Raw genomic sequence first — 24955 nt, 5'->3', positions numbered from 1 at the left:
GATAAACTGGAGCATCTCTGGAGGGGTTAGTCTGGACTGGTGGTGGAAAGGGTTGGATGGAGCCCATGTCTCCACTGAGATATTTCTAAGGCTTTTTATAGCACTTCACAGCAGCTGGGAGCTCACCAAGGCAGAGATGATGGCCCTGCTACGGACACACATGCTAGGTGCACAAGGTCCTGCCTGCACAGGTCCTGCATACCAAAGTTCTCCATGCACACCAAAATGAGGTGCCCCCTGTCCTGGCTGGGTTCTGCTCCAACACCCTGAACCTTCCTCTCCCTCCGGAGCACTATCCACGCCAGGTCCCGCTCGCACCGATGGCCAGCACCCCCCTGCCTGCTGCATGGTGAGGGCGGGAGCTGCCTGGCGGAGGAAGGCATATAATCTCACCCCATCTTATCTAAATATTTGGGAAGCAGCAGTGGAGACAGGATGCACTTGCCGAGGCGGAAGACTGATCCTTCCCGGGCACAGTGCGAGGGTGAGCTCAGCAGCGTGAGGCCCTGGCTGCCCCTGGGAACCTCCGCTGGCCCTCGGCTGTCCTTTTGCTTCATGTGAGGAGAAACATTCCCCAGGCCCTCTTCTGAGTCCTCCCCATGGAATCATAGAATTACTTAAGTTAGAAAGGACCTTTAAGATCATCAAGTCCGAGTGTTAACCTGGCACTGCCAAGGCTGCCACTAAACCATGGTCCCTCAGCACCACATCTGCACAGCTTTGAATACTTCCAAGGATGGTGACTCCACCGCTTCCCTGGGCAGCCTGTTCCAGACCTTGACAACCTGGCTGGGAAAGAAATTTTTCCTAATGTCCAACCTAAACCTTCCCTGGTGCAACTTGAGGCTGTTTCCTCTTGTCCTTTCACTTGTTACTTGGGAGAAGAGACTGACCCCCACCTCACTCTAGCTGCTTTTCAGTTAGCTGTAGAGATCAAGATTGTCTCCCCTTAGCCTCCTTTTCTCCAGCCTAAACAACCCCAGCTGCTCCTCACAAGACTTGCTCAGTGTATTTGTTGCTCTTCCTTAAGAGTCTTCAGCACCTCAATGTCTTCCTTGTAGTAAGGGGCCCAAAACTGAAACCAGTATTCAAGGTGTGGTTGTACCAGTGCCAAGAACTGGGGGATAATCACTTCCCTACTTCTTCTGGCCCCACTATTGCTGATCCAAGCCAGGATGCTGTTGGCCTTCTTGGCCACCTGGGCACACTGCTGGCTCATGTTCAGCTGACTGTTAACCAACACCCTGAGGCCCTTTTCTGCCAGGCGGATTCCCCAAGCCATCCCAGGTGCAACCCTAGGAAAGGAGTTGGATGGAAAACCTGCCCCCAACCTTCTGCCCACTGGCAGCAAGACAAGACCTTGGCAAGGCAGTGTCCCCCAGAAAGCTCATCCCCAGCAGGTCAGGGAAAAGAATGGTTACAGCTTGGTCAGGATGGTGTTTTTATCATCTTTGGACGCTGGGTTGTGCTCCTACGCTTTAAATGTCCTGCAGCTTATCAGTCTCTGCCTGCGCAGCATTTTCTGCTTGGCAGAGGCATGATAACCCTTTTTGCTGCATCCCTGCACCCTCTTTCTCCAGCCTTTCCCACAGCTCTGTCTTCCCTCAGCCCTTAATAACCCAATTCTCCTCCTGATCCCATGGGGAGAAAAGAAAGACCTTTGAAATATTTTTTTTTTTTTCAGATGGGAAAGAAAATCAGATGCAGGGCTGAAACCCAGCTGAGCACCGAGCTGCTTTGCTACTGGATGATGAACAGCACCTAAACCCCCTTTTGTGAAGGAGCTGGAGGGATTTACCCTTTCCAGGGTTGGAAGAAGGGCATGGAAAAGCTGTTGGAGTTATCAGGGGAGCCCCGGCAGCAATGCCATGGCCCTGGCTGCTCTCCCCTCCCGCCGTCAGAGCTGCTCACATTCCTTGGCCACAGTTGACAGGCGCTGCCGAGCAGCTCGAATCCGGTTCCCACACTGGTGGGGACCTAAAACTAACATCCCTGAATGAGGTAACATCACTTGAGTCAACAAACCACCCCCGTCAGCTAGACAGAGTGAGGGGGACCACGACCCTGCTCATTGAGGGTGTCCCTCTTCTTGCATCAGGGACCATTCTGCTGTCCCCAGACTGGTGGGTCTCATACAGCAAATTCCCTCAATCACCTGGGTGTGGGTCCAGATGGTCCCACTGGTGCTTTTGCATTCCCTGGCTGGAGCAGGCTCTGATCCTCCCCAGTATCCTCTGACTTGGCTTTCTGGGTACATCTATGTCTCAGCTAGGAACACAGCGGAGGAGGAATGCTGGGCCCCTGAGAAGTGGTCACACCAAGCAGCCTTTCACATAAGAATCATAGAATCAGTCAGGGTTGGAAGGGACCACAAGGATCATCTAGTTCCAACCCCCCTGCCATGGGCAGGGACACCTCACACTACATCAGGCTGGCCAGAGCCTCATCCAGCCTGGCCTTAAACGCCTCCAGGGATGGGGCCTCAACCACCTCCCTGGGCAGCCCATTCCAGGCTCTCACCACTGTCATGGTGAAGAACTTCTTCCACACTCCCAGCCTGAATCTCCCCACTTCCAGCTTTATTCCATTCCCCCTAGTCCTATTACTACCCAACATCCTAAAAAGTCCCTCCCCAGCTTTCTTGTAGCCCCCTTCAGATACTGGAAGGCCACAATAAGGTCACCTCGGAGCCTTCTCTTCTCCAGACTGAACAGCCCCAACTCTTTCAGTCTGTCCTCATAGGAGAGGTGCTCCAGCCCTCTGCTCATCCTGGTGGCCCTTCTCTGGACACGTTCCAGCATGTCCATATCCCTCTTGTAATAGGGGCTCCAGAACTGGACACACACATTGTCACCTGTCACATCACCTAATGCATTTTGGGGTTGGGATGAGGATCGACTGACCATCCATCTGTCCAATAAAAACCTCAGCTGAAGATACACTTGTGAGCTGGACCCTGGGAAAGTCATCCTATGGAATGCAAGGCATCAAGCTAATAAGCCTTATTAAGAAACTCATTAAGATCCTGCTGCAACCAAAGGAAGGAGTAGAGGGAAAAGAGAAGGTGAGGAAACATAGACCAAACTGTTCAGCACTTGTTAAAAGCATCACCTGAAGAAGAAAAATGCTGGGAATAAACTAATCCATAGAGTACCTTTGGTCCATAAAGTGGTACTGACTGTACTTGGAATGTTGTTTTTTTTTTTTTTTTTTTCCCCTAGGATTTACAGCTTTAGGTGTTTGTGGGGTTTTTAAGTTAAATTTACTGAAGCTGGAGAAACTGAGGTGCAGTGGGGGGGTGGAACATGCCTACAGTTCCTAGGTTCAAATTCCTGGGTTTCCTGCGTCTCCAGTGCTGCCCCATGAGCCCAGCCATGCTTGGGACGGGCTGATCCTGGCCTTCTCCTTTGCTCTGTGTGATCTGGACACAGCCCCACAACTAGACCCTCATGTTGACCTCAGTGAACCTCGGCTTCTCTCTGGAGCTGAGGTTTTAGCATGAAGCTGCCCTGACTGGCTCGTTCTTGCAGAGCAGGATTGAAGCCATTTCGGGAACACTCCTCCTTATAGCGCACACTTTCCTGTTTTCCCACGGGTTGTGAAATGCAAAGGATTTTTTCACTTTGCTGTCAAGATTTGGCTAGAGACTTGTTTACCAGGCCTACAAAGCAGGGAAACCAGATAGTGCCATTTTCTCTGTTATCTGCTCGGCTTGGGAGGCATTAAATTCATTGCCATTTTTCAGGAACAGGCTGAGTGGAAAGTTAGCAGCAAGGGGGTGGGAGGTGTTTGGGCAGCTGAGGGCAGCGATGCTCGGGGAGGATGCACCCTTGCAGGCTTTCTGCAGCTACTGGTGGTTTGTACTAACAAGGCTTCAGCTCCTTACGATGCCCAGAGGAATCTAAGGGAAACAGGGCAGCAGACTCACTGGCTTGCCAGCTCCAGCTGGTCATTGCCCAGCGGGGTGGGAGGACAGGAGTGCAGCCCCCGGGAGCTGGCAGAGTGGGGTCCACAGTGTGAGTGATGGAGGATGCCAAGCTGTGATATCCACCCAACCCCTAGTTCACTGATGCATGAACTCTCTTCAGTTTTGGGCCCCTCACTACAAAAGGACACTGAGGTACTCCAGAGTGTCCAAAGAAGGTCAGTGAAGCTGGTGAAGGGTCTGAGAACAAGTCCTACAAGGAGCTGCTGAGGGAACTGGGATTGTTTATCCTGGGGAAAAGGACACTCAGGAGAGACCTTCTCCTCTCTGCAACTACCTGCAAGGAGGTTGTAGAGGTGGCGGTTGGTCCATTCAACAAGTAACAAGCCATAGGACAAGAGGAAACAGCCTCAAGTTGCACCAGGGGAAGTTTAGGTTAGATATTAGGAAGAACTTCTTTACTGAATTGGAACAGTGATTAGAACAGGCTGCCCAGGGAAGTGGTGGAGTCCCCGTCCCTGGAGGTATTTAAGAATTGTGTAGATGTAGTGCTTGGAGATATGGTATAGTCAAGGACTTGTCATCTTAGGCTAATGATTGGACTTGATAATCTTACATCTCTTTTCCAATCTAGGCAATTCTATGATCACTGCACATTGCACTTCCCAGCCTTCCCAGCCCCCCTTCCCAAAAGCCTTCTGGCACAGCTCCAGCGAAAGTATGAGGAGGACAATGGATCCATGCAGAGCATGACTGTGCCCAGAAGGAGGAGAAGGTAAGTTGTGCCAGGGGAAGTTTATGCTGGATATTAAGAAAAATTTCTTCTTTGAAAGCGCTGTCAAGGCCTGGAGCAAGCTGCCCAGGGAAGTGGTGGAGTCACCATTCCTGGGAGGGATTTAAAAGATGTGTAAATGTGATGCTGAGGGACATGGTTTAGTGGTGACCTGGCAGTGCTGGGTTAATGGTTTGACTTGATGATTTGAATGATCTTTTCCAAGCTAAACAATTCCATGATTTCATAACTCTATGATTCAGTGTCTCAGGCACTGCACAAGGCAGGGCAGGGGATGCTCTCTGGAGAGGTCGTCCTGCTGTGGTGTCTGAGTTATGGCCCTCATGGTAATAATATTCCTTCTTGAAGTCATCCTCAGCTAAGAACGTCATCGTTTCTATGGCCGTGCAGGCAAGAAGAATTTACACCCAGCAGCAGCCAAAGTAGGAAGGTGATGATGATGAGATGGCAACAGACAAGTTCTTCCCCTCCTCCAGGAGCACAGGGAGTACTATGGGAAAGCCTAAGCCTTCTCCAGGGCTGCCAGGCAGGCCCATCACCAAGCCACAGGGAATTTCAAGAGCTGCTGTGATGAGCAGGAATGATTGTGCATCATCTCAGCATGTGTCTCAAGAGGGTTTGTTAACTGATCTCCAACAGCAACATGGCTGCTGATCCTACACAGAAGTCCCAAAGGGTGGTACTTACACAGGTTCTGGGTTCTTTCAGATATATGTTGGGCAAATTGTTTTGCACCTGGTCTTTACAGATGACCTGAAAAGACAGAAGAAAAGCAACTCTCAAAAGGTTGGCATAGTTTGGAAGGGTGGTTGGTGACTGATTGCCCCAATCCAGAAATGTCCCAGCCAAAGCTCTGGTCCATTTTATGAAAGGGAGACAGGTCTGTAAGCCCTTCATTCAAACCTTTATGTCTGGAAAATGTTTCCACAGGTAACTGATCTGGTTGTTAATTCACTTTCCAAAAAAGGCTTAAGATTTGCAGAACAGGGTAAAGCAGGAATTGGCTTGGGCAGCAGGAGGTTCTGTGCCAGCAGGCCATGGTGGGGTCCCACACTAGAGGAGATGAGCAGCCAGAAGCAGAATCCCTTTCCCTCCTTCTTACACTGGGATCTTCAGTTATCCTGCCTTGCCTTTTGAGACGTGCCACTGCCACCCTTCCCAAACCTTTTTCTCATAATATCATCCATGTGAGGTTCACACTGAATTGTGGTATTTGCCTTCCCATCAAGTCCAAGTCCACACCAAGACATCTGCTGCTGTGCATAATGCTTCCCAAATTTCATTTTTTCCCTGTTCATAATCTCCTTCACCTCCATCCACCGTGTGTATTCACTGGAAAGCTACAGGAGAAAGAGGTTGGACTAGATGACCTCTGAAGGACCCTTCTAACCCAAAATATTCTATGATTTAGAATTATCTTACTGCCATCTAAGGCAGATCTCTCCAACACAGGCACAGCAAGAAGGGCTGCAGGTTTTATGTGCACAAGGAATGAGAGCCGAATATGAAGAGGCACCACTACAAAGTGCCCATCTCCCTGTAGGTGTCATTACCTCATTTTGCAAAGAAGTGTTAGGGTGATGGTGGCCACATCTGCTGCACTCTGGCTGGCCCCCCTGGGCTGGGGTCACTGGATGTTCACTGGCAGGGCTCTGGTCAGCACTTGAAGTTGGCACAGATCCAGCTTCTGGACTTCTCTGGTCTGGGTCCCCAACACACACACACACACAGAGACACAAAAAAATAAACCAACGAGAAAGTGTAGAGGATACAGCTGACAGTTCTGGTCACAAGCAGCTGAAAGTAAGTCATCAGCTCTAGCCCTGCCTTCAAGTTCACTGTGTAAAAGCTTGGAGAGGCGTTGGTTGCTTTTCTTATGTTTTCTTTGTGCTGGTTTAACTTTCTGCTGCTGGAACCCATCAGACTGTTCTGCAGAGATGAACCCAAAGGCTGTGATGGCTGAGTGTTGGTAGCTTCATGAGCTGATTAAGTGGAATGGCCCTCATTTCACTTTATCTGAGGTGTCTTCCATGGAGGTTTCCACAACAGAGGTAGATTACCTATTGGAAGACTTCACTGTGGCCTTTCAGTAAAGGAGCCTATTTGAAAGAAAGGGGCAAACTTTTTATCAGAGCCTGTTGTGACTGGACAAGGAGTGATGGTTTTAAACTAACAGAGGTGTGCTTCAGACTACTTCATAGGAAGAAATTTTTTATGCTGAGGGTGGTGAAGCACTGGTCCAGGTTGCCCAGAGAGGTGGTAGATGTCCCATTCCTGGAAACATTCCAAGTGAGACTGGATGTGGCTCTGAGCAACCTGATCTAATAGATGTTCCTGCTGACCTCAGGGGGATTGAACCAGATGACCTTTAAAGGTGCCTTCCAACCCAGAGCATTCCATGATTTTGTGTTCTATCTAAACTGACTACCCAGGATCTCTGGGAGAATGTGTTTCATTGTGCAATTTGACTGACAACTGCTCTCACCTCTGCTAGGAGGGGATGAAACAGCCTAACTTCTGCTGACTGCATCTCTATCAGCTATGGACAAAGTCCAGAGGGACATCCTTAGAAGTAGTGCCTAGTACTTTGGGGACAGCCTGGGGTATCCTGCCTGCCTGCTTCTCCCAAAGGGGCACATGCCCACATCTACTACCCCCACACAGGTGTCTCAGATATCTGTGATCATCTCAGATGCCTTTGTTGAGGTCTGAGGCATTTTACAGTGCAATGGAAGCAGTGCAAGGAGCACAGCAGCCTCCTGCCTTACCAAGCCCTTTTGAAGAACTGGATTTCCATCCCTGGGTTCCTAATTGATCCATAAATGGTGACAAAGGGAATTCAGATGTCACATCCTGTTCACAGCCTGTTTGCTTTTGGGCCTCCTGCCTCTTCCACAGAAAAGACGAGGAGTATTTCTCTCTCAGACACATTCTGAAGGCTCCAGCAGAGAAGTAATTTCAAAGCCATCTGTTTCTTTTGCATTCTCTCACCTATTTATTAAATGTAAAGGGATTTTAGACCTCTTCCTGCTCAATGCTCAAATCCTCAAATTTGAATTAACATAATTCCATAAATCATCCTTTAATGGAGAACAATCCTGTGGAGCAGAAGGAGAATGAAACATCTTTTATGAAGATGCTCATTTCACCTCCTCATGCCTTCAAATGTGCTCAAAATACGACTTGAGTGAAGCCAGTGCAGGTGGTCTTGCACTAAGACCTTGGCCCATTCAGTGACGCTGACAGCTGGAAGGGTAGGGATGGTTTTGGGAGTCGGTTCTGTATTGCAGGTAACTGGGTCAAGAACAGTATTCTCCAGAGGAAGATAATGAAGGGTCATCATAACTTACAGAGCCAGACATGTGCTGAATCCACAATCCCACACAGTTCTGAAAGGTTCCATGGAGGTCCCACAGTGAGGGACATCCATTAGTGTACTTCCCCATAAACATTATGAGGGAATACCAATGGGAACCCTGAACTATGCCTCACCAGGATGCTTATGAACTAAAGTGACTCTATAAAGATCCAGAAGCCTAGAGAAAACATTAATAGTGTTCAGCAAGATCCTAAACACCACACGGAGGATCCTAATGCTGCTTAGACATGGGTTAGCAGCTAACCCTCCCCCCCAGTAGTGGTGAACATCCTGCCCTACTGCTTAGACTCTTTAGAGGTTGTAGGCTCAGTTTTGCCACAAAATCTCCTCAGTCATCTAAAGCTTATTTTCTGTTCATGCTCAAACAGCCTTCACTAAGCTGTCAGCCACAGTAGAGATCTTCCACAGCCAGCATTCGGGGTCCTGTCAATCTGTTTCACCAGCTCTACAATGTCAGTCTCCAGCTCTCAACTCATCACTGCTGGCTCCCTTCAGCAGTCACTGAAAATCAAGTAAGTGCAGTCAGTGGTGCTATGGGCACAGTTGGGCCATCCAAAAGCCAATGTCAATGTTTTGCCAGCTGACTCATAGCCTTGAATTTCACTAACTGCATTGACTCCATCTCCAGTGATGACAACAGGGACCTAAACAACCAGTTGTCAGGGAGACAACTAAGCTGGAAAATCTAAAAATGAGACAAGGAGATGACACCCCATCTTGACAGGAAGTATTTAGAGTAGCCAAGGGAAAAGCCCACAGAAGTGTCTCCCAAAAAAGTACTTCTAGTACCTCCTCCTGAAGTTGGTGTGGTGGTTGCCTCTGACAACTTGTCAGTGCTTTCAGGTGGTAAAGACAGAGAGGGTTTCCTAGTGGTGTGGGACACAGGTCCATCAAGAGCAGTAACAGAAATGCCAGTGCTTCCAGGCGTGGTGGAAGAGGCCAGTCCTGGGACTGGAGAACTGGAAGAAGAGTGAGGCTGTTTTGAGATAGGTGTAGGAGAAGAGACACTGTAGTCCTTGTGCCCAGGAGGAAGGTTGCCCATTGGCACTCCAGTGCTTGCAGCGGTGCTGGTCAACTGGTCCACAGGCTGGCTTCCCTGAGCTTCCACACTGGGAGAGGATGCAACACCAGGCCCTAAACCTCCTGTGGTGGCTGAAGTGCTGCTCACATGAGTGAGGACAAGACTTGCAGCAGTGGTGGCTGCCAAGCCTCCCAGATTGCCTGAAGGACTAGTCTGCTGCTGGGCAGCACTGGAGGTTACAGCAGGGACGGCTGGTGAACCCCCAGAGCTGACTGAGGAGCTGTCCTGCTGAGATGGGTGGGGTGACATCGTGGGGATGGGTGGTGGGTTTCCTGGGTTGTTTCTGGAGGTGGGCCCTTCAGTTGTGACAGAGGATGTCACAGAGGCAGGTGGTGGCCTCCTTGTAGTGGTGGGCACTTCACCAGTGGTGGGTGATACCACAGAGGTGGGCAATGGATTTTCTGTAAGGGTGGTCCCTTGAACTCCGGCAGTTGACATGGTCGAGGTTGATGATGGGTTTCCTGGTTTGCTTGTAGGGGTGACTGTAGTAGTTGTGATGATCTTCCCATTTTCTCCTAGGACTGTAGAAGTTGGAGCATCCTGAGAGCTGACACCTAGGGAAGTAAAAACAACAAGATAAACTCTGAGCTAAGGTGAATTTGTGAATGCCTCATCCTTGGAAATGTCCAAGGTCTGGTTAGAAGAGGCTCTGAGAAACCTGCTCTAGTGGAAGAAGTCCTTGCCCATGGCAGTGGGGGTCAGACTAGATGATCTTCAGTGGTCCCTTTCAACCCAAACTTTCCTCTGATTCTATGAAAAATTGTAGATATTGGAATTCCCGTTTGGATGAACTGTGGAAAGAATATTTATTCTACTTGCTCCAAAAGAAATGGGCCAGCACTAGACAGTTTACAAGCAAATACAAAAAAACAAATTATGTTGAGCTCCATCATTTTAATTTTAAGGATGTGCAGTTTAGCAGCCCATTGCAAGTATTGTCACCAAACTATGATCACATACTTGTTCAGATAATTATTTTACTATTCTGAAAAGCCTGAGGGAGTCACATTAAAATGTGATGTGTTTACTTTCAAATGAAAACCTTAAACAAAAATAAATCAAAGGGTGCAGTTAAGCAAAAAAAAAAAAAAAGAAGAAAAAAGAGAAGCAAACCAGGAAAATGAAGGGGTCCAGCCCCTATGAGAACAAGCTGAGAGTGTTGGGGTTGTTCAGCCTGGGCAAGGTTCCTTGCAGCCTTTCAGTACTTAAAGGAGATCCATATGAAAGATGGGGAGGAACTCTGTATCAGGAAGTGTAGTGATAGGATAAGGGTTAAAGATTTTAAACAAAAAAAGAGTAGATTTAGATTAGATATTAAGAAGATATTTTTCACTGTGAGGGTGGTGAGACACTGGAACAAGTTGCCCAGACAGGGTGTGGATGTCCCCTCTTTGGCAGTGTCCAAGGTCAGGTTAGATGAGGCTCTGAGCAACCTGGTCAAATTATCATACATAAGGAGATCTGCAGCTGGTTTCTGAAGAATATTTTCAATTTCTAAATTATGAAGCTGGTTTCAAATTAGGAAGTAGTGAGAGGTGCAGCTGAGGAACACTTTGCCTGACAAAAGATACATCCTGCAACATCCTGCAATGCTAAAACATCGACTGGTATAAAACCTTGGGCCCCTTTTCCTGTTTGTAATCACTGCATGACCTCCATCAACTGCCACAGAGATAATTCCCTCCATATTGCTCATGGTACCCACCAGCTCTGGGCTCTTCCCCAGATTCACCCCAGGAAAGGTTTGGCCAATTTTTCACCTTTCAGGACCTGGAGGCTGCGCTGAGCCACTTGATCTGTAGATCTGCCTGGAGTCAAGACAACAGCCTGATTTTGAAGCAGGAGAGGTTCTTCTGTTTGATAACTGTGCAGAAGAGGGCTATGGTTTTTTGCCCCATGGAACACTTGTAACATTATCTCCAGCCCTCCAAAACAGGAGTCACACTTCCAAGGTTTGATTTTTAGCTACATCCTAATGCTGCTCTCCAGAGACCTGCTTCATTCCTCTGTGCTGGCTTACTGGGAAAGCATTTTCTCTTACAGTGCCTGTTAATTAGCACCTCAATGTCCTTCTTGCAGTGAGGGACCCAAAACTTAACCTAGTATTCGAGGTGCAGCCTCATTGCACCAGGAGCCCAGAGCATGACCAGCCCAGGAGTCACTGTTTTCCTTCCACACACGCTGTAACTCTTTCAAATCCCAGAGAACTGGTCTTTTATCTCTTCCTCCTTAACTGGCTACCCGTGCCAAATCTCAGCAGCAGACCCAGGGGTAATAACTGGTAATGAGCCCCTGTTTGCCTGGGCTGGTAGCCAGTATTGCCTGATGACTGTCCTCAATAGAAGAAATTGAAAGGATCTGGTCCAAGGAGGAGAAAATCCTTGCAACCACAGACTGGTGGCAATATCAGCCAGACAGGATTATGTTCAATGCCCCCTTAGCATGAAAATTCCTCACAAAAGATACTATCCATCCTTCTGCAGGAAACAAATGACCCTTTCATGCTGTGAGTTCCAGAGATAAAAGGATTTAATGCATGCTATGAGAGTGAAGAAGGATGGAGGAGTGGTCCTCTAAGCCATCTCTTCCCTCAGCAAGAGAAGATCCTTTCCAAAACTACCCAAAAAATTCATTTGAATTTCAGCCAGAGTTTTCCACCCTGTTTTCCAGAAGGCAGAAAAAAACCTACCTGCTCCTGACCTTCCTGGCTGCATTTTGGCAGGGCAAGGCCACTTACTTGATTTCACTTTTTGGACTGTCACCAATTTCCAATTTTAAGGCAAATAAGATCATCTAGCATCCACTGGTGTATTCTGACAGCACTGGTTGCAGTGAGTTTAATGCTTTGGTCTGCACCTTTCCTCCCACACATATCACTCAGAAACCCCCAAACCCTTACCCATTTGTGTTGGAGTGGAGCAGGCCCACAGGAGGAGAGTGCAAGCCCTCCACCCAGGCATCTGAGTGCAGTGGCCAAACAGCCTGGAGGAAATGAGTCCACTGCAAAAGCATGATTTCATTTCCCATGGCCGTGCCTGTGATACGGCATCGGTACGATGAGGACAGCCCTGGAGGGGAGAGAACTTTCCTTATTGCTGGGTATCAAGGTTGCCCAGAAAGGTGAAGGATGTCCCATCTTTGTAAAATTCAAGATCAGGTTGTCTGGGGCTCTGAGCAACCTGATCTAGTTGAAGATGTCCCTGCTAAATGCAAGGGAGTTGGAGCAGGTGAATTGGAAAGGTCCCTTTCAACCTAAACCACTCTATGATTCTCTGATTCCATGATTCTGTGGTCCAAATGGGCTTGTTCAGCCCCCAGTGAGCAACATTTGTGAGGCTGGAAGTGTCACTGTCAGCCCTCACTGCTGTGGACACTTCTGGATGGGGCTGGTGTGGGAGTGCTGTGGTCAGGAGCTACTGGGATGTAAAAAGCCACCCAAAATGTGTAGGAGAAGACGTGCTAGTTTGTGTCAATGTAGCTTCTTGCAACATCAGTCAAGGGCCACAATTCTGAGTTAAGGACCATAACTCAGCCATTGTGCACCACCACTAGCCACGCCATGAAGTGATGCTCTGGTTGTAACCTTGTTGCAAGTAGATGTGTGGTGTTTTGCATGCTGAGGAAGATACTCAGAGGGAGTATCTTGTTTGGAAAGGTCATGGCTTGGAGCACAAAAAAAGAAGCAAAGTGGTGCAAAATGCAAAGCGAAAGGACATGTCCTGTCCCCAGGCCACCACCTCTCCATGGAGCTCCTCTGATTAATTCCCTGCCCAACAGCTTCCCGCTTCCTATTTCAGTAACGCCTCCTCCCCCCACGTCCACCTTGTTGAAACAGCTCAGATTGGCTGAAAATCTATTAATAGTGAGAAAAGGAAACCCAGAAGAATAACTTAGGAAGTGGTGACTGACACACCCCACCGCTGGCGGGCTGAGCCCAGCTTGGAGCCTTACACCAACCAGCTCCTGCTCCTCCCAAGGCAGGATGAGAAAGCTAGGGAGCTCAAGCAACCCAGGGAAGGGGAAGGGATGTGAGCCAGGCCTGAGGAAGTTCCTATTTTCCTCCCCCTTTTTTTGCAGCCTTTCCTGATTCAATAAGGACAACGGGTTGGTTTTATTACAGAGAAAGTGGGGACTGAAGCTCCAGGGGTGGCCATCTGCTGGGGGACAGAGTATGCCAAAGCAAGTGACAAGGCTCCTGGACTTTTCTTTGCATCACAAGAGGTTCCTGAGCAAAAGGAGTGTTTTATCCATTGCCTGCAATGCAGCTGTGTCTGAGCTGGAGCAGAGACCAGTTGCTGCAGAGGACAGGAAATCTGTCACCTCCTTTGAAAACTGTGAGAGCGATCAGATTGGCAGAATATCACAGAACGCCGTTATTTATCCTGGAATTAAGCTGGGCTACCAGAGCAAATGGTTACCTCAAGGGCTTTTAAATTTTGCCTGTGTAGAGGCTCTCTCCCTTCCATCTGCTAAGGGAAAGGTGGGCTCTGAACAGAACCATCCTCTCTCTCTGCCTCCTGGGATTTCAATGAGGGATGTGGTATAATGACATTGTTAATGTGCACTTCATCCCTTCCCCCTTGCAAAGAGGCACTTTCCATGTCAGACATGGACCTGTTGGAGCAGGTCCAGAGGAGGCCACAAAAGTGATCAGAGGGATGGAACCCCTCTGTTGTGAGGAAATACTGAGAGTTGGGGATGCTCAGCCTCAAGAAGGCTCCAGGGAGAACTTCTTGCAACCTTTCGTCACTTCAAGGGGCCTATAAGAAAGATGGGGACAATCTTTTTAGAGTGTCTGTTATGACAGGACAATGGGGGGATGGTTTTCAACTAAACTAAAGATTTAGACTAGTTGATTTAGACTAGTTATTAGGAATATTTTTTTTATCATGAGGGTGGCAAACTACAGCTCCAAGTTGTCCAAAGAGGTGGTAGATGTTCCATCACTGAAAATATTTGGGGTCAAGTTTGGTGAGGCTCTGAGCAACCTGATGTAGTTACAGATGTCCCTACTGACTGCAGGGGAGTTGGACTAGATGACATTTAAAGGTCCCTTCCAACCCAAAACATTCTATGACTCTTTGGTTCTGAGAAGCACTTCCAAACTGGCATCAGCCACCCTCTTTGCTGCCAGTCATCATCATTATGAAATGCTTTCATCCAGGCCAAAGACCAGCTTGGCTTCCAGGGCGAGAAAATGGGGAAAGATCCAGCAGCCACTGCCAGAGCATTTTCAGACTTGAATCCATCAGTCCAATTATCCAGTGCAGGGATGTCTATCCTCTCCAACACCCTTACAGAAGAAAAACTGCTGCAGAACAGTCTAGACAGAATTGCACTGCAAAATAGTAAAGATGAGACCTGATGGGTGGCTCTGATCAGTGCCATACCATTACTGGGCAAGGAAATGAGACTACCTGGACTCTGATTTAAAGCCACTGGTCTTGTTTTCAGCAGGGAACCTCTCTCACCCTGCTGTGCAAAAGCTCTATTGAAGAGACCCTTCAGGTCAGTGCTTTTTAGATCTTGCAAGCAAGTGACAGTGAAATCAAAGCAAAAATGCTGACGTGTCCTCTTCTCTGCTGTCAAATGAAATGAACCCACAGCCACAGCCTCTACCCTGAAGGTGCTAACCAATAAGCCCTTACTGGGTAGACATGGCAGGGGGAAAAAGGATGTGTTCAATACCTGAAGTGTTTTGCTCCATTTCCATATGGAAAGAAGCATGCAGAGCTTCCTCCTGCATGGCTGCAATGTCAGCCTGGAGATACTAGAGGTAGGTGTTGGTCTCTTCTCCCAGCTAGAGATAGGACAAGAGGGAATGGCCTCAAGTTGTGCCAGAGGAGGTTTAGGTTGGATATGAGGAAAAATTTGTTTGCTGAAAGACTGGTCAGGCATTGGAACAGGCTGCCCAGGGAGGTGGTGGAATCACCATCCCTGCAAGTGTTCAGAATATGTGCAGACATGGCAGCTGGGGACATGGGTTAGTGGGTGTGGTGGTGGTGGGTAGGCAGTTGGATTTGATGACCTTAGAGGTCTTTTTGAGCCTTAATGGCTTTATGATTCTACCTGTCAGATTGAGATTTGGGACATGTCCCCACAGCACCTTATCATCGTCTTGAGGACACTTATCAGTCTGCAGTTTTTGCAGACAGTCACACCCCTACAGTAGCCAAAAGCCTCTCTACTTTAATTCAGACTTGGGAAAATTTTAAGGTGTCCCTGGTTTACCCAATAGAAGCACCTCTGAAGCTCAGGGAGCAGGACTTGACCCAAACTTCATGTGAGCTTCAGCTGCTCCATCCCTCCTGTCAGATCTGCCTTATTTTACTTTACTCACACAACAGCCTTTAAACCTCCTTGATTTCCACCAAGAAACCCATCCACAACCTGAGATGCCTTTTCTGCCAGTACTGTAATGCACATTCCCAAAATCCAGGTTCTGATGAACTGGCATTTTCTGAGGAGAAACCTGCTTCATTAACAAATTCCACATCAGCTCTTTCTGCAGTGTTTGAGCCAGCTCAGCTTGTCTGCTGTTGCATTTGGAAGTATGACAAATATTAAAAATAATCATCCTGAGGCATGTATCTCCATTTGGACACTCTCCTCTTCTCCTGTAGCTCTGACTCGTCTCCTTCTCACTCCCTTGGTCCCTCTGAATGTTACATTTGGGGCAGCAGAAATGGCTTAATTTACTGTATTAATTAGTGACCAAACAATGGATTTGAGGAGAGCAGAAGTAGCTCAGCCCTCCTCACACCCATCTTTTCAAAACCACTGCTATTGAATTGTCTTTCATGCCACATCTCAACCTCTTATGAATTTCTCCTTGAAGACTGTTTTGGTGGTTTTTTTGCCAGAAAACTGTGATCAGAAGCATCCTTCACCCAAAGAGAACCAACTGGTCCATCCATAGCTAGTGCTGCATTACACTGCCAGCTCCAGCCAGAGGTGAGGGATGCCAGTGGTGGTAGGAATCATATAATTATTTTGGCTGGAAAAGATCCTTAGGATCATCAAGTCCAGTTATTAACCCTGTCACTGTCAAGTCCCCCACTAAACCATGTCACTCAGCACCCCATCTAGGCATCTTTTAAAGCCCTTCAAGGATGGCTCCAACACTTCCCTGGGCAGCCTGTTCCAGGGCTTGACAACCCTTTTGGGGAAGAAAGTTTTCCTAACATCCAATCTAAAATTCCCCTGGTACAACTTGAGGTCATTTCCTCTTGTTCTATTGCTTGTTACTTGGGAGAAGAACCCACACTCACCTCATTACAACCCCCTTTCAAGTAGCTGTAGAGAGTGAGGTCTCCTCTGAGCCTCCTTTTCTTTCCAGGCTAAACACCCACAGTTCCCTCAGCTGCTCCTCACAAGACTGGTGTCCAATCTCTCTTGCAGCTAAACTTAGGATATCCTATTCAGGATTGCCTCTCCATGTGGTTTCCCATGGAAAGTCTGTAGCTATCTAAGAAGTGAAGGAGAAAAGGCAAAAAAAAAAAAGAACCCAGAAGGAGACAGGAAGACCAGTGAGGAAAATAAAGGCTCCAGAATCCTTCACATGAGGTTGTTCAGGAGGCAAACAAACACAGACTCATGTGCACACCTCTATCCACATCACCCCCAGGCATTTTTCATCACAGAGCCTGGAAATATCCTTTTTCCATCAGGGATTGATGGGTTTTGTGAGGAACCTGGCTCCAACTTGCACCTTTCCTAGGCTGTGAAATGAACTGGGGACTCTTTGCAGCCCCATCGTGCAGGAAACAGTCATAGAGCTGCTGGAGGGGAAATGCAGGCAACATGAGCCAAAAAAGCCACACATCCCAGCACAACCAGACCCTTCAAAGCACAGAGTGTAGCCACCCTCCTGCTCTTCTCCTTCCTCCTTCATGCCTTGTGTATGGAATTATCCCATGATGACCTTGCCGCTTCAAAGCACGATTTGTGGCAGTACAGCTTACTCCCATATCTAGTGAGCATCAATCTCCCATTGCTGAAGGAAACCATGGCTGATACACTTAGCACTGAGACCCCTCTTTCTATTTTGGCAAAAGTCACCCAGGGATGTTGGAAGGAACTCAAGGTTTATACTGAGTAATGGGCCAGAAAAGTCACTGTGCAGCAAGGTAAAGCCCAGCTACCTCTGGCCCTAAACAGTGACTCAAAAAGATGAGAAACACCAAACACCTGGGGTTTTCTTGTATGACTTCTACGTTCCTTTAGATGCTCTCTCAGACTTTTGTCTGCCAACATGAGTGCTAAAACCCCCTACTAAAACAAATAAACAAACAAACCCCCAAACATAAATAGATGCGAAGCTTTGATTTGCCTGAACTTGGAGAGAAATCTCACACCCACAGGAAGGACCAAGAGACTAAGACTACCACCTTGACTCCATGAGGAGACCACCCAACTTAGAATCATAGAATCACAGAATCAGTCAGGGTTGGAAGGGACCACAAGGATCATCTAGTTCCAACCCCCCTGCCATGGGCAGGGACACCTCACACTACATCAGGCTGGCCAGAGCCTCATCCAGCCTGGCCTTAAACGCCTCCAGGGATGGGGCCTCAACCACCTCCCTGGGCAACCCATTCCAGGCTCTCACCACTGTCATGGTGAAGAACTTCTTCCTCACTTCCAGCCTGAATCTCCCCACTTCCAGCTTTATTCCATTCCCCCTAGTCCTGTCACTACCTGATATCCTAAAAAGTCCCTCCCCAGCTTTCTTGTAGCCCCCTTCAGATACTAGAAAGCCACAAGAAGGTCACCTCGGAGCCTTCTCTTCTCCAGACTCAACAGCCCCAACTCTTTCAGTCTGTCCTCATAGGAGAGGTGCTCCAGCCCTCTGATCATCCTGGTGGCCCTTCTCTGGACACGTTCCAGCATGTCCATATCCCTCTTGTAATAGGGGCTCCAGAACTGAACTTCACCATCTCTGTCCAGTGAGGGTTGAACACTGGACCATTAATTGGTTTCAGCACTAAGGAACTATGAATCCAGTGGCGAGGTGGTGGCAAGGACACCTTCAGAAAAGCCAACACTAAGAGTTGCTTGGCCAAGACCACCAGTTTGCTCTAGAGGGATGAACATCACAGCAGCAGGCCCTCCTGGACACCTGACCTTTCTCCTGCCCACAGCTGCCACTTTGTGCATGGAGGTGGTCAGAGGGGACAATTTTTTTCACCAAGACAGAGCAGAAGTTTCTCCTCATGCTTTTCACCCCAGAAAGATGAATCATCCATTGCTGGCTTTTCCTGGAGGACTACTCCAGACAACTTGAGAAGGAGTGAGAAGATGAAGCCCTGAGGCAGGAATGATATTTATTCACCCTGATGGCTTGCCTGTACAGAGAGACTCATGAAAATTGATCTAAAATTAAAAGAAGGTATGATTTCAGAGTGGATTAGTCAAAGTGTACACAACCCACCAGGTGGCCACTCTTTTTCTGCTTTAAATCATCACTCATTTAATTCAGCCAAAATGAAGTAGGTTAAATCAAATTAAAGTCTCCTCAGCTCTGAAAGCCAGCAAGGGGGTGCTCAGGCAGTTTCAGAAAGTTAATTCAGGAGAAATCTGGTGATGGGCCCAACATAAGTAATCCCCTAAATATCACACTGGGCACTGACACTGAGCAAACACCAGGGATGGGGCACATCTGCCTTCCCAGCTGAGGCTGATGTTTCCTGAATCCTGGATGTGGAAGGCTCTGGCTGATGCCAGATATGGTGTCACATCAACAGCTCTTCCTAAAAAGATGATCAGAGGGCTGGAGAACTTATCCTATGAGGCTGGGGAATTTGTGGCTGTTCAGGCTGGAGAAGAGAAGGCTCTGGGGAGACCTTATCACAGCGTTTTAGTACCTGAAGGGGGCCTACAGGAAAGTTGGAGTGGGACAATTTATAAGAGCCTGCAGCAATAGGACAAGGAGCAATGGTTTTAAGCTAAATCAGGGAAGATTTAGATTAGACATTAGGAAGAAGTTCTCTACTGTGAGGGTGGTGAGGCACTGAAATGTGCTGCCCTCAGAAGTTGTGGAATCATCTTTTTTTTTGGCTGCAAAACCTACCCACAGGAGATCTGCATATTTGTCCCTTTGTGAGACCCTTACAGTGCCCAGTGTGATATTTAGGGGATTACTTATGTTGGGCCCATCACCAGATTTCTCCTGAATTAACTTTATGAAACTGCCTGAGCACCCCCTTGCTGGCTTTCAGAGCTGAGGAGACTTTAATTTGATTTAACCTAAAAAAAAAAAAAAAAAAAAATGTGCCTCATCTCTGGAAGTGTTTAAGGCCAGGCTGAATGAGGCTTTGAGCGACCTGGTCTAGTATGAGGTGTTCCTGCCCATGGCAGGGGGGTTGGAATGAGATGACCATCAAGGTCCTTTCCAACTGAAACCATTCTATGACTACAGGACAGTATAGTCAAGTGGACAGAGGGGCAAGGTGAGCTTGCCTATCCACAAGAAGAAGCAGCCTCACTTTCCCTGAGCATACCAATCTTGTTAAAGAAGTCCCTGCTTACTGCAGTATGGTTGGGCTAGATGACCCTGAAGGGTCCTTTCCAACCCAAAACATATTGTGATTCTGTAATGCTATGGGTGGCAAGAGGAGACTGAATTCATCTCCTTACCCTACTCTGCAGCGGGCCGGGCTCACATTTGGAGAAAGCCCTGAGGTACTCATCCTGCCAGCACTGGGAAAGAGTTGTCACATTCAATGTCAGTCAAGTTAAGTGCAGTGTGTCTAGACTATGAGAGATGAGTGCCGCAAGGGTCTCACAAAGGGACACATATGCAGATCTCCTGTGGGTAGGTTTTGCAGCCAAAAAAATCTCCATTTTTCCCTGAGATTCACACTGATTCCTGCAATGAGGATGGGAAGCAGTGGAAATCATACAGTCATTGAATCATTTTGATTGGAAGAGATCTTTGAGAGCCCAACACTACCAGGTCCACCACTTAACCATGTCCCTCAGTGACACATCTACATGTTTTTCAAATCCCTTCAGGAATGGTGCTCCACTGCTTCCCTGGGCAGCCTGTTCCAGGGCTTGACAACCCTTTCTGTTCAGAAATTTTTTCTAATGTCCAACCAAAATCATCCCTGGTGCAATTTGAGGGTGGTTCCTCTTGTTCTATCAATTGCTACTTGAGAGAAATATGATCCTTCTTGTGGTGAGGGCTTTACCTAAAGGGAAAGAGCCAGCTTCAAACCCCAGAAGGGACTATTGTCTTCTCTGGCACCTCACAGCCCAGCAAAGCCAAACCACAGAGGGGCATTAAATCTGGCATTAGCAGATGGAATGCCCAAACTTGTGCCATCAAGGATGCCAATGTCACCTGGAGGCTGACACTTGCTGGAGGCCCAGCGTGGAGGAAGTCCAAGTGGTAGCCCTAGGGGGCAGAAAACAAGAGAAGATGCTCCAAACCTAGAGGAACAAGGAGACCTTAGCCTGGTCATATGCAATTCTGGTACAAGAGGAAAACAAAGATGGAGATGGGTGACTGGAAGGTCAGTTTGTGCTGGCACACATCACCACCGTCGCGTTGCAAAGCGTTGTCCTCTGCTTCTTGCACCTCCCTTTCCTCCCCACCTCCCCTGAAGATTTACAGCAGGAATCGCCCTCCTGCAACCGCATTTTGGTGTGGAGGCTGCCAGCCCCCCATGGGGCTGTGCTCAGGGCAGGACTTGGAGGATGCTTGCTCACCCTGAGGGCAGAAAGGGCCAGCGGAAAAGCAATGGAGAGGAGGCGATAAGCCCTGGAGCCTCACCCTCCTTTGTGCACCCTGCACCCTTGGTGAGTCACCACTCAGCCCAAATTTACACCCCTCCAGCCAGTGACTTCATTTTTAACCTTTTCAAGGTTGTAAGTCACGTTGCCTCCCCCAACCCATCTATGCGTTGTCCACCACCGTGACATGATGGGCCCAAAGACAGCAAGCTGAATGTGTCTTGGACCTGCTAATTGATACGGGTCCCTTCCAACTTGAGATATTCTGTGACTTTATGATCAAGGCTCAAAGGTGCTGTGATGGTAACTGACTAAAGATACAAAGTGATGATGAGTGATGTAGGAGTCACCTCCAAAAGTCACTGGTGACCTTTATAGAATCATAGAATGCAATTGGGTTGGAAAGGACCTTTAAAGGTCATCTGGTCCAATGTCCCTGCAGTAAATAGGGACATCCCCAACTAGATCAAGTTGCTCAGAGCCCCATCAGGCCTCCAGGGACAGCGTCCTCCACCACCTCCAAGCACTTTCTCAAGCATCCCAACCTCTCTATATAACATCTTGGATGTTATATATTCACTCACTAGTTAAATATTCACTCCCCAATGCCATCTGCTTCACTGCTCTTTCAGGCTGTGCTGGGGCCAGGTTCCTCAGCAGGCACATCTGGGACACTTGCAAACCTTCAGTGACATAAAAGCTATCATCACATGCTCGTCACTCCACGATTTTGCAGAAGAATCAAGCTGGATGGCAGGATCCATCCCTCCACCACGATAGGTCCCCCTTGACCTTGACTAGCCGGGGTTACCGAGCCAGCAGCCCAGAGATTTCCTGTTGAAGCTGTGAGGAGGGCTCCACATTTCCTTGGGATCCTTTGTGTGTCTGTGCTATTTCAGGTCCCACCTTTTTTTTTATTTTCAGCTGCCCACCCAGCCCTCCCTCAGGGTGGGGTCTTCCTGGATAAGTTGGAGCTCTCTGTACACACACATATACGTACGCACCTACACAGCATATGGCTCTGCAGGCGAGTTGAGCCTTTGGGCACTGACTGGACTCACTGGACTTGGCAGGAGGTTCGGTGCTATTCTTTAGGTGGGGAGAGCCTAGGAAGGGAAGGACACAGCTAACCCTCCCTCCTATTCAGAACTATTTAAAGACCGTCTGGCACAGAGTTTCTTTCCCACCAAATGGCTCCAGTGACGATCTGGCTTTACAGGCTGTGTAATCTGATCAACTTCTATTGTTGGCAAATTCATAATTGCCTCATTATTTAACTCTCCTGAAACAGTCAGTTTTGCAGAAAAAGAACGTCCATTTGAGCTCTCTTTGTTGCTGTTTTGTTTTTTCAAGAGCACTGAGACTCAGTTTCCTTTTGAAGAACTTTGGTTCTTAGAATCACAGAATCAGAATCCTAGAATTGTTTTGGTTGGAAAAGACCTCTAAGATCATCGAGTTCAACCATCAATGTAACACCAAAAAGGACATTAAACCATGGCCCAAAGTGCCATGTCTACACAAGCCTTGAAAACCTCTAGGGATGGTGATTCCACCCCATCCTAAGCAACTCATTTCAATGCTGAACCACTCTTTCAGTGAAGAAATTTTTCCTAATGGTGAATCTAAAGCTCCCCTGCCGCAACTTCAGTAGCCCCACTTCAGTACAACCTCCTTTCAGGGAGTTGTAGAAAGAAAGGTCTCCTCTCAGTCTCCTCCAGACTAAACTGTCCTGGTTCTTCCAGCTGCTCCTCATAAGACTTGTTCTCTAGACCCTTCACCAGCTTCGCTGCCCTTCTCTAGACACGTTCCAGCACCTCAATGTCCTCCTGGCAGTGGGAGGCCCAAACCAGAATCCATTATTTGAGGTGCAGCCTCACCAGTGCTGAATACAGGGGAACAATCCCTGCTCTACTCCTGCTGTCCACATTATTCCTGAAATAGGCCAGGATGCTGTTGGCCTTTTGGCACCCACCCCTCAGCTCTCTTCAACAGCTCCTGCTCTTTTTCTCCTTAATATAACACACATGATCACAGGAATCACTGATGAAATGTGCAGACAATGAGAGATGACCCTTTCAAGTGCTGTCACTTGAAAGTGCAGGACTCTCTAGCACCGAGTACTCATTACCCTGTGGCCTCTTATACATTGCTGTGAACAGCACAGGTACCATAGAATCACAGAATCATAGGACACTTTGGGTTGGAATGGACCTCTAAAGGTCACTTAGTCCAGCTCCTTGCAGGAAGCAGGGACACCTTCAACTGCAGCAGGTTGCTCAGAGCCCTGTCCATCCTCTCCTTGAACGCTTCCAGGGATGGAACATCTAATCGCCTTTCTGGCCAATCTATGCTAGCGCTTCACCACCCTAGGTGAAAAAAAAAATTCTTCTTTATATCTAATCTGAATCTCCCCTCTTTTAATTTCAGATTATCACCCCTTGTCCTGATAAACAGATCTCTCTTTAAGTACTGGAAGGCCACAATAAGGTCTAACTTAGTAGGAGAGAGGAGGAACCTTAACCATTTCCCTGCAGAGAAGAAGGATGCTCTTGTAAGCACTGTGCACTGGCTCACCTCCTTGCTCTGAAACAACGCTGGTTACGTTTCTTAATCTCTCCCTGCCTCAGTTTCCCCCACCTCTACATGCAGGAGTTGGTAAGACTTCAGCTGGAGGAGCTGTCTTCCTTTACGGGCTGGTCCAGCACCTTTCTAACCAGGGCCCCAACTTTGGTGAGGTGCCAAAGCAATACAAATAATTACTAATAGTAATCCCCATGGGAGTCTATTACATTATGGTTCAACTTCCTCCCAAACAATTGCTCCTTTTCCTTGCTTTGTATGTTCTTCAAAAGAAGCGGCTGCTGTGCTTTAGGGCTGGGACACCAGCCGCAGTAAACATACACCCAGCGTTCCTGCTCAGCTGGGCCTGGGCAGCAAAAAGAAGATAAATCTGATTTAAGACAATCACATTGTGGGCAGGAAAAAGAAAATAAAAAATCATGGGTTTGATGGAAATGGCAACCTAGGAAGCACTAACCAGCATTTAGCCTGAGAAGTCCCTCAAGGAACACTTATCCACAGGATGATCTTATTTAGAGTGGAAATCAGAGCAAGAAATGTTGAGAGCAGAAGTGCCCACTGGACTCAGAGCTCAAAACATCGTCATTCAGAGAGTGGTGAAAGTCCTGACACTGCAGGAGCACTCAGCTGAGGGAAGCAGAGATTTACTCTGGACACACAGTTCGTCATTTCCGACATTGTCATGGAATCATAGAATTGTTTCATTTGGAAAAGACCTCTAAGAACATCGAGTCCAACCATCAACCTAAGACCACCACAGCCAATAAAACATGTCCCAGAGCTCCATATCCACATATTTCTTGAACACCTCCAAGCACAGTGACTCCACCACCTCCCGGGGCAGCCTGTTCCAATGCCTGACCACTCTCTCAGAAAGAAATTTTTCCTGATAGCCAACCTAGACCTCCCCTGGCACAACTTGAGGCCATTTCCTCTCGTTCTGTCACCTGATACTAGGGAAAAGAGACCTGCCTCCAGCCTCCTTTCAGGGAGTTGTAGAGAGCAATGAGGTCTCCCCTCAGCCTCCTCTTCTGCAGACTAAATAATCTCGGTTCCCTCAGCTGCTCTTCATAAGACCTGTTCAGTAGAACGTTCTTCAGCTTTGTTGCCCTTACCTACCTGCAGCCGCATTGCCTGCATTACCCAAAAGGTATACAAGGGGAAAAATGAAAGAAAAGTGTTCCTGGTCCTCAGACAGTCCCAGGCTGAGGTTGTCTCATCTACTGGGCATGTCCTTGTAGGGTATATGTGGTACAGAAGCACCTCAGTGCTGTAGGTTTAGGTGCAATATCAAACTCCTATGGGAGCTGGGAACCCAAAATATTGAATGTCCAACAAAAGGTGGCAATTGCATCCCAGACTGGTTTGGGCTGAATCATGTTAGACCAGGGTGAGCTTTGGATGGTTTCTCCTGAGGTCCTCGGTTCCTCATTCAAACAGCTCTGAGCTGAATCCCAT

The 24955-nt window shown here is 48.0% G+C and overlaps 1 protein-coding gene across 1 annotated transcript in view; it reads right to left on the bottom strand.

The window, feature by feature from the left end:
- Positions 1-24955, bottom strand: part of PODXL (podocalyxin like) — a 56590-nt gene that overhangs the window by 5665 nt on the left and 25970 nt on the right. Inside the window, exons 3-5 of the mRNA XM_054399769.1 lie at positions 8887-9732; positions 6272-6420; positions 5406-5471 (exon numbers count right to left, since the gene is read on the bottom strand). Of these exons, the coding sequence (XP_054255744.1) occupies positions 5406-5471; positions 6272-6420; positions 8887-9732 (1061 nt within the window). The remainder of the gene's footprint in view (positions 1-5405; positions 5472-6271; positions 6421-8886; positions 9733-24955) is intronic.

Source organism: Indicator indicator, chromosome 3, assembly GCF_027791375.1.
Source record: "Indicator indicator isolate 239-I01 chromosome 3, UM_Iind_1.1, whole genome shotgun sequence".
Taxonomy (NCBI): domain Eukaryota; kingdom Metazoa; phylum Chordata; class Aves; order Piciformes; family Indicatoridae; genus Indicator; species Indicator indicator.
The sequence above is the reverse complement of the archived record's forward strand: the minus strand, read 5'-3'. Positions and strand labels throughout refer to the sequence as shown.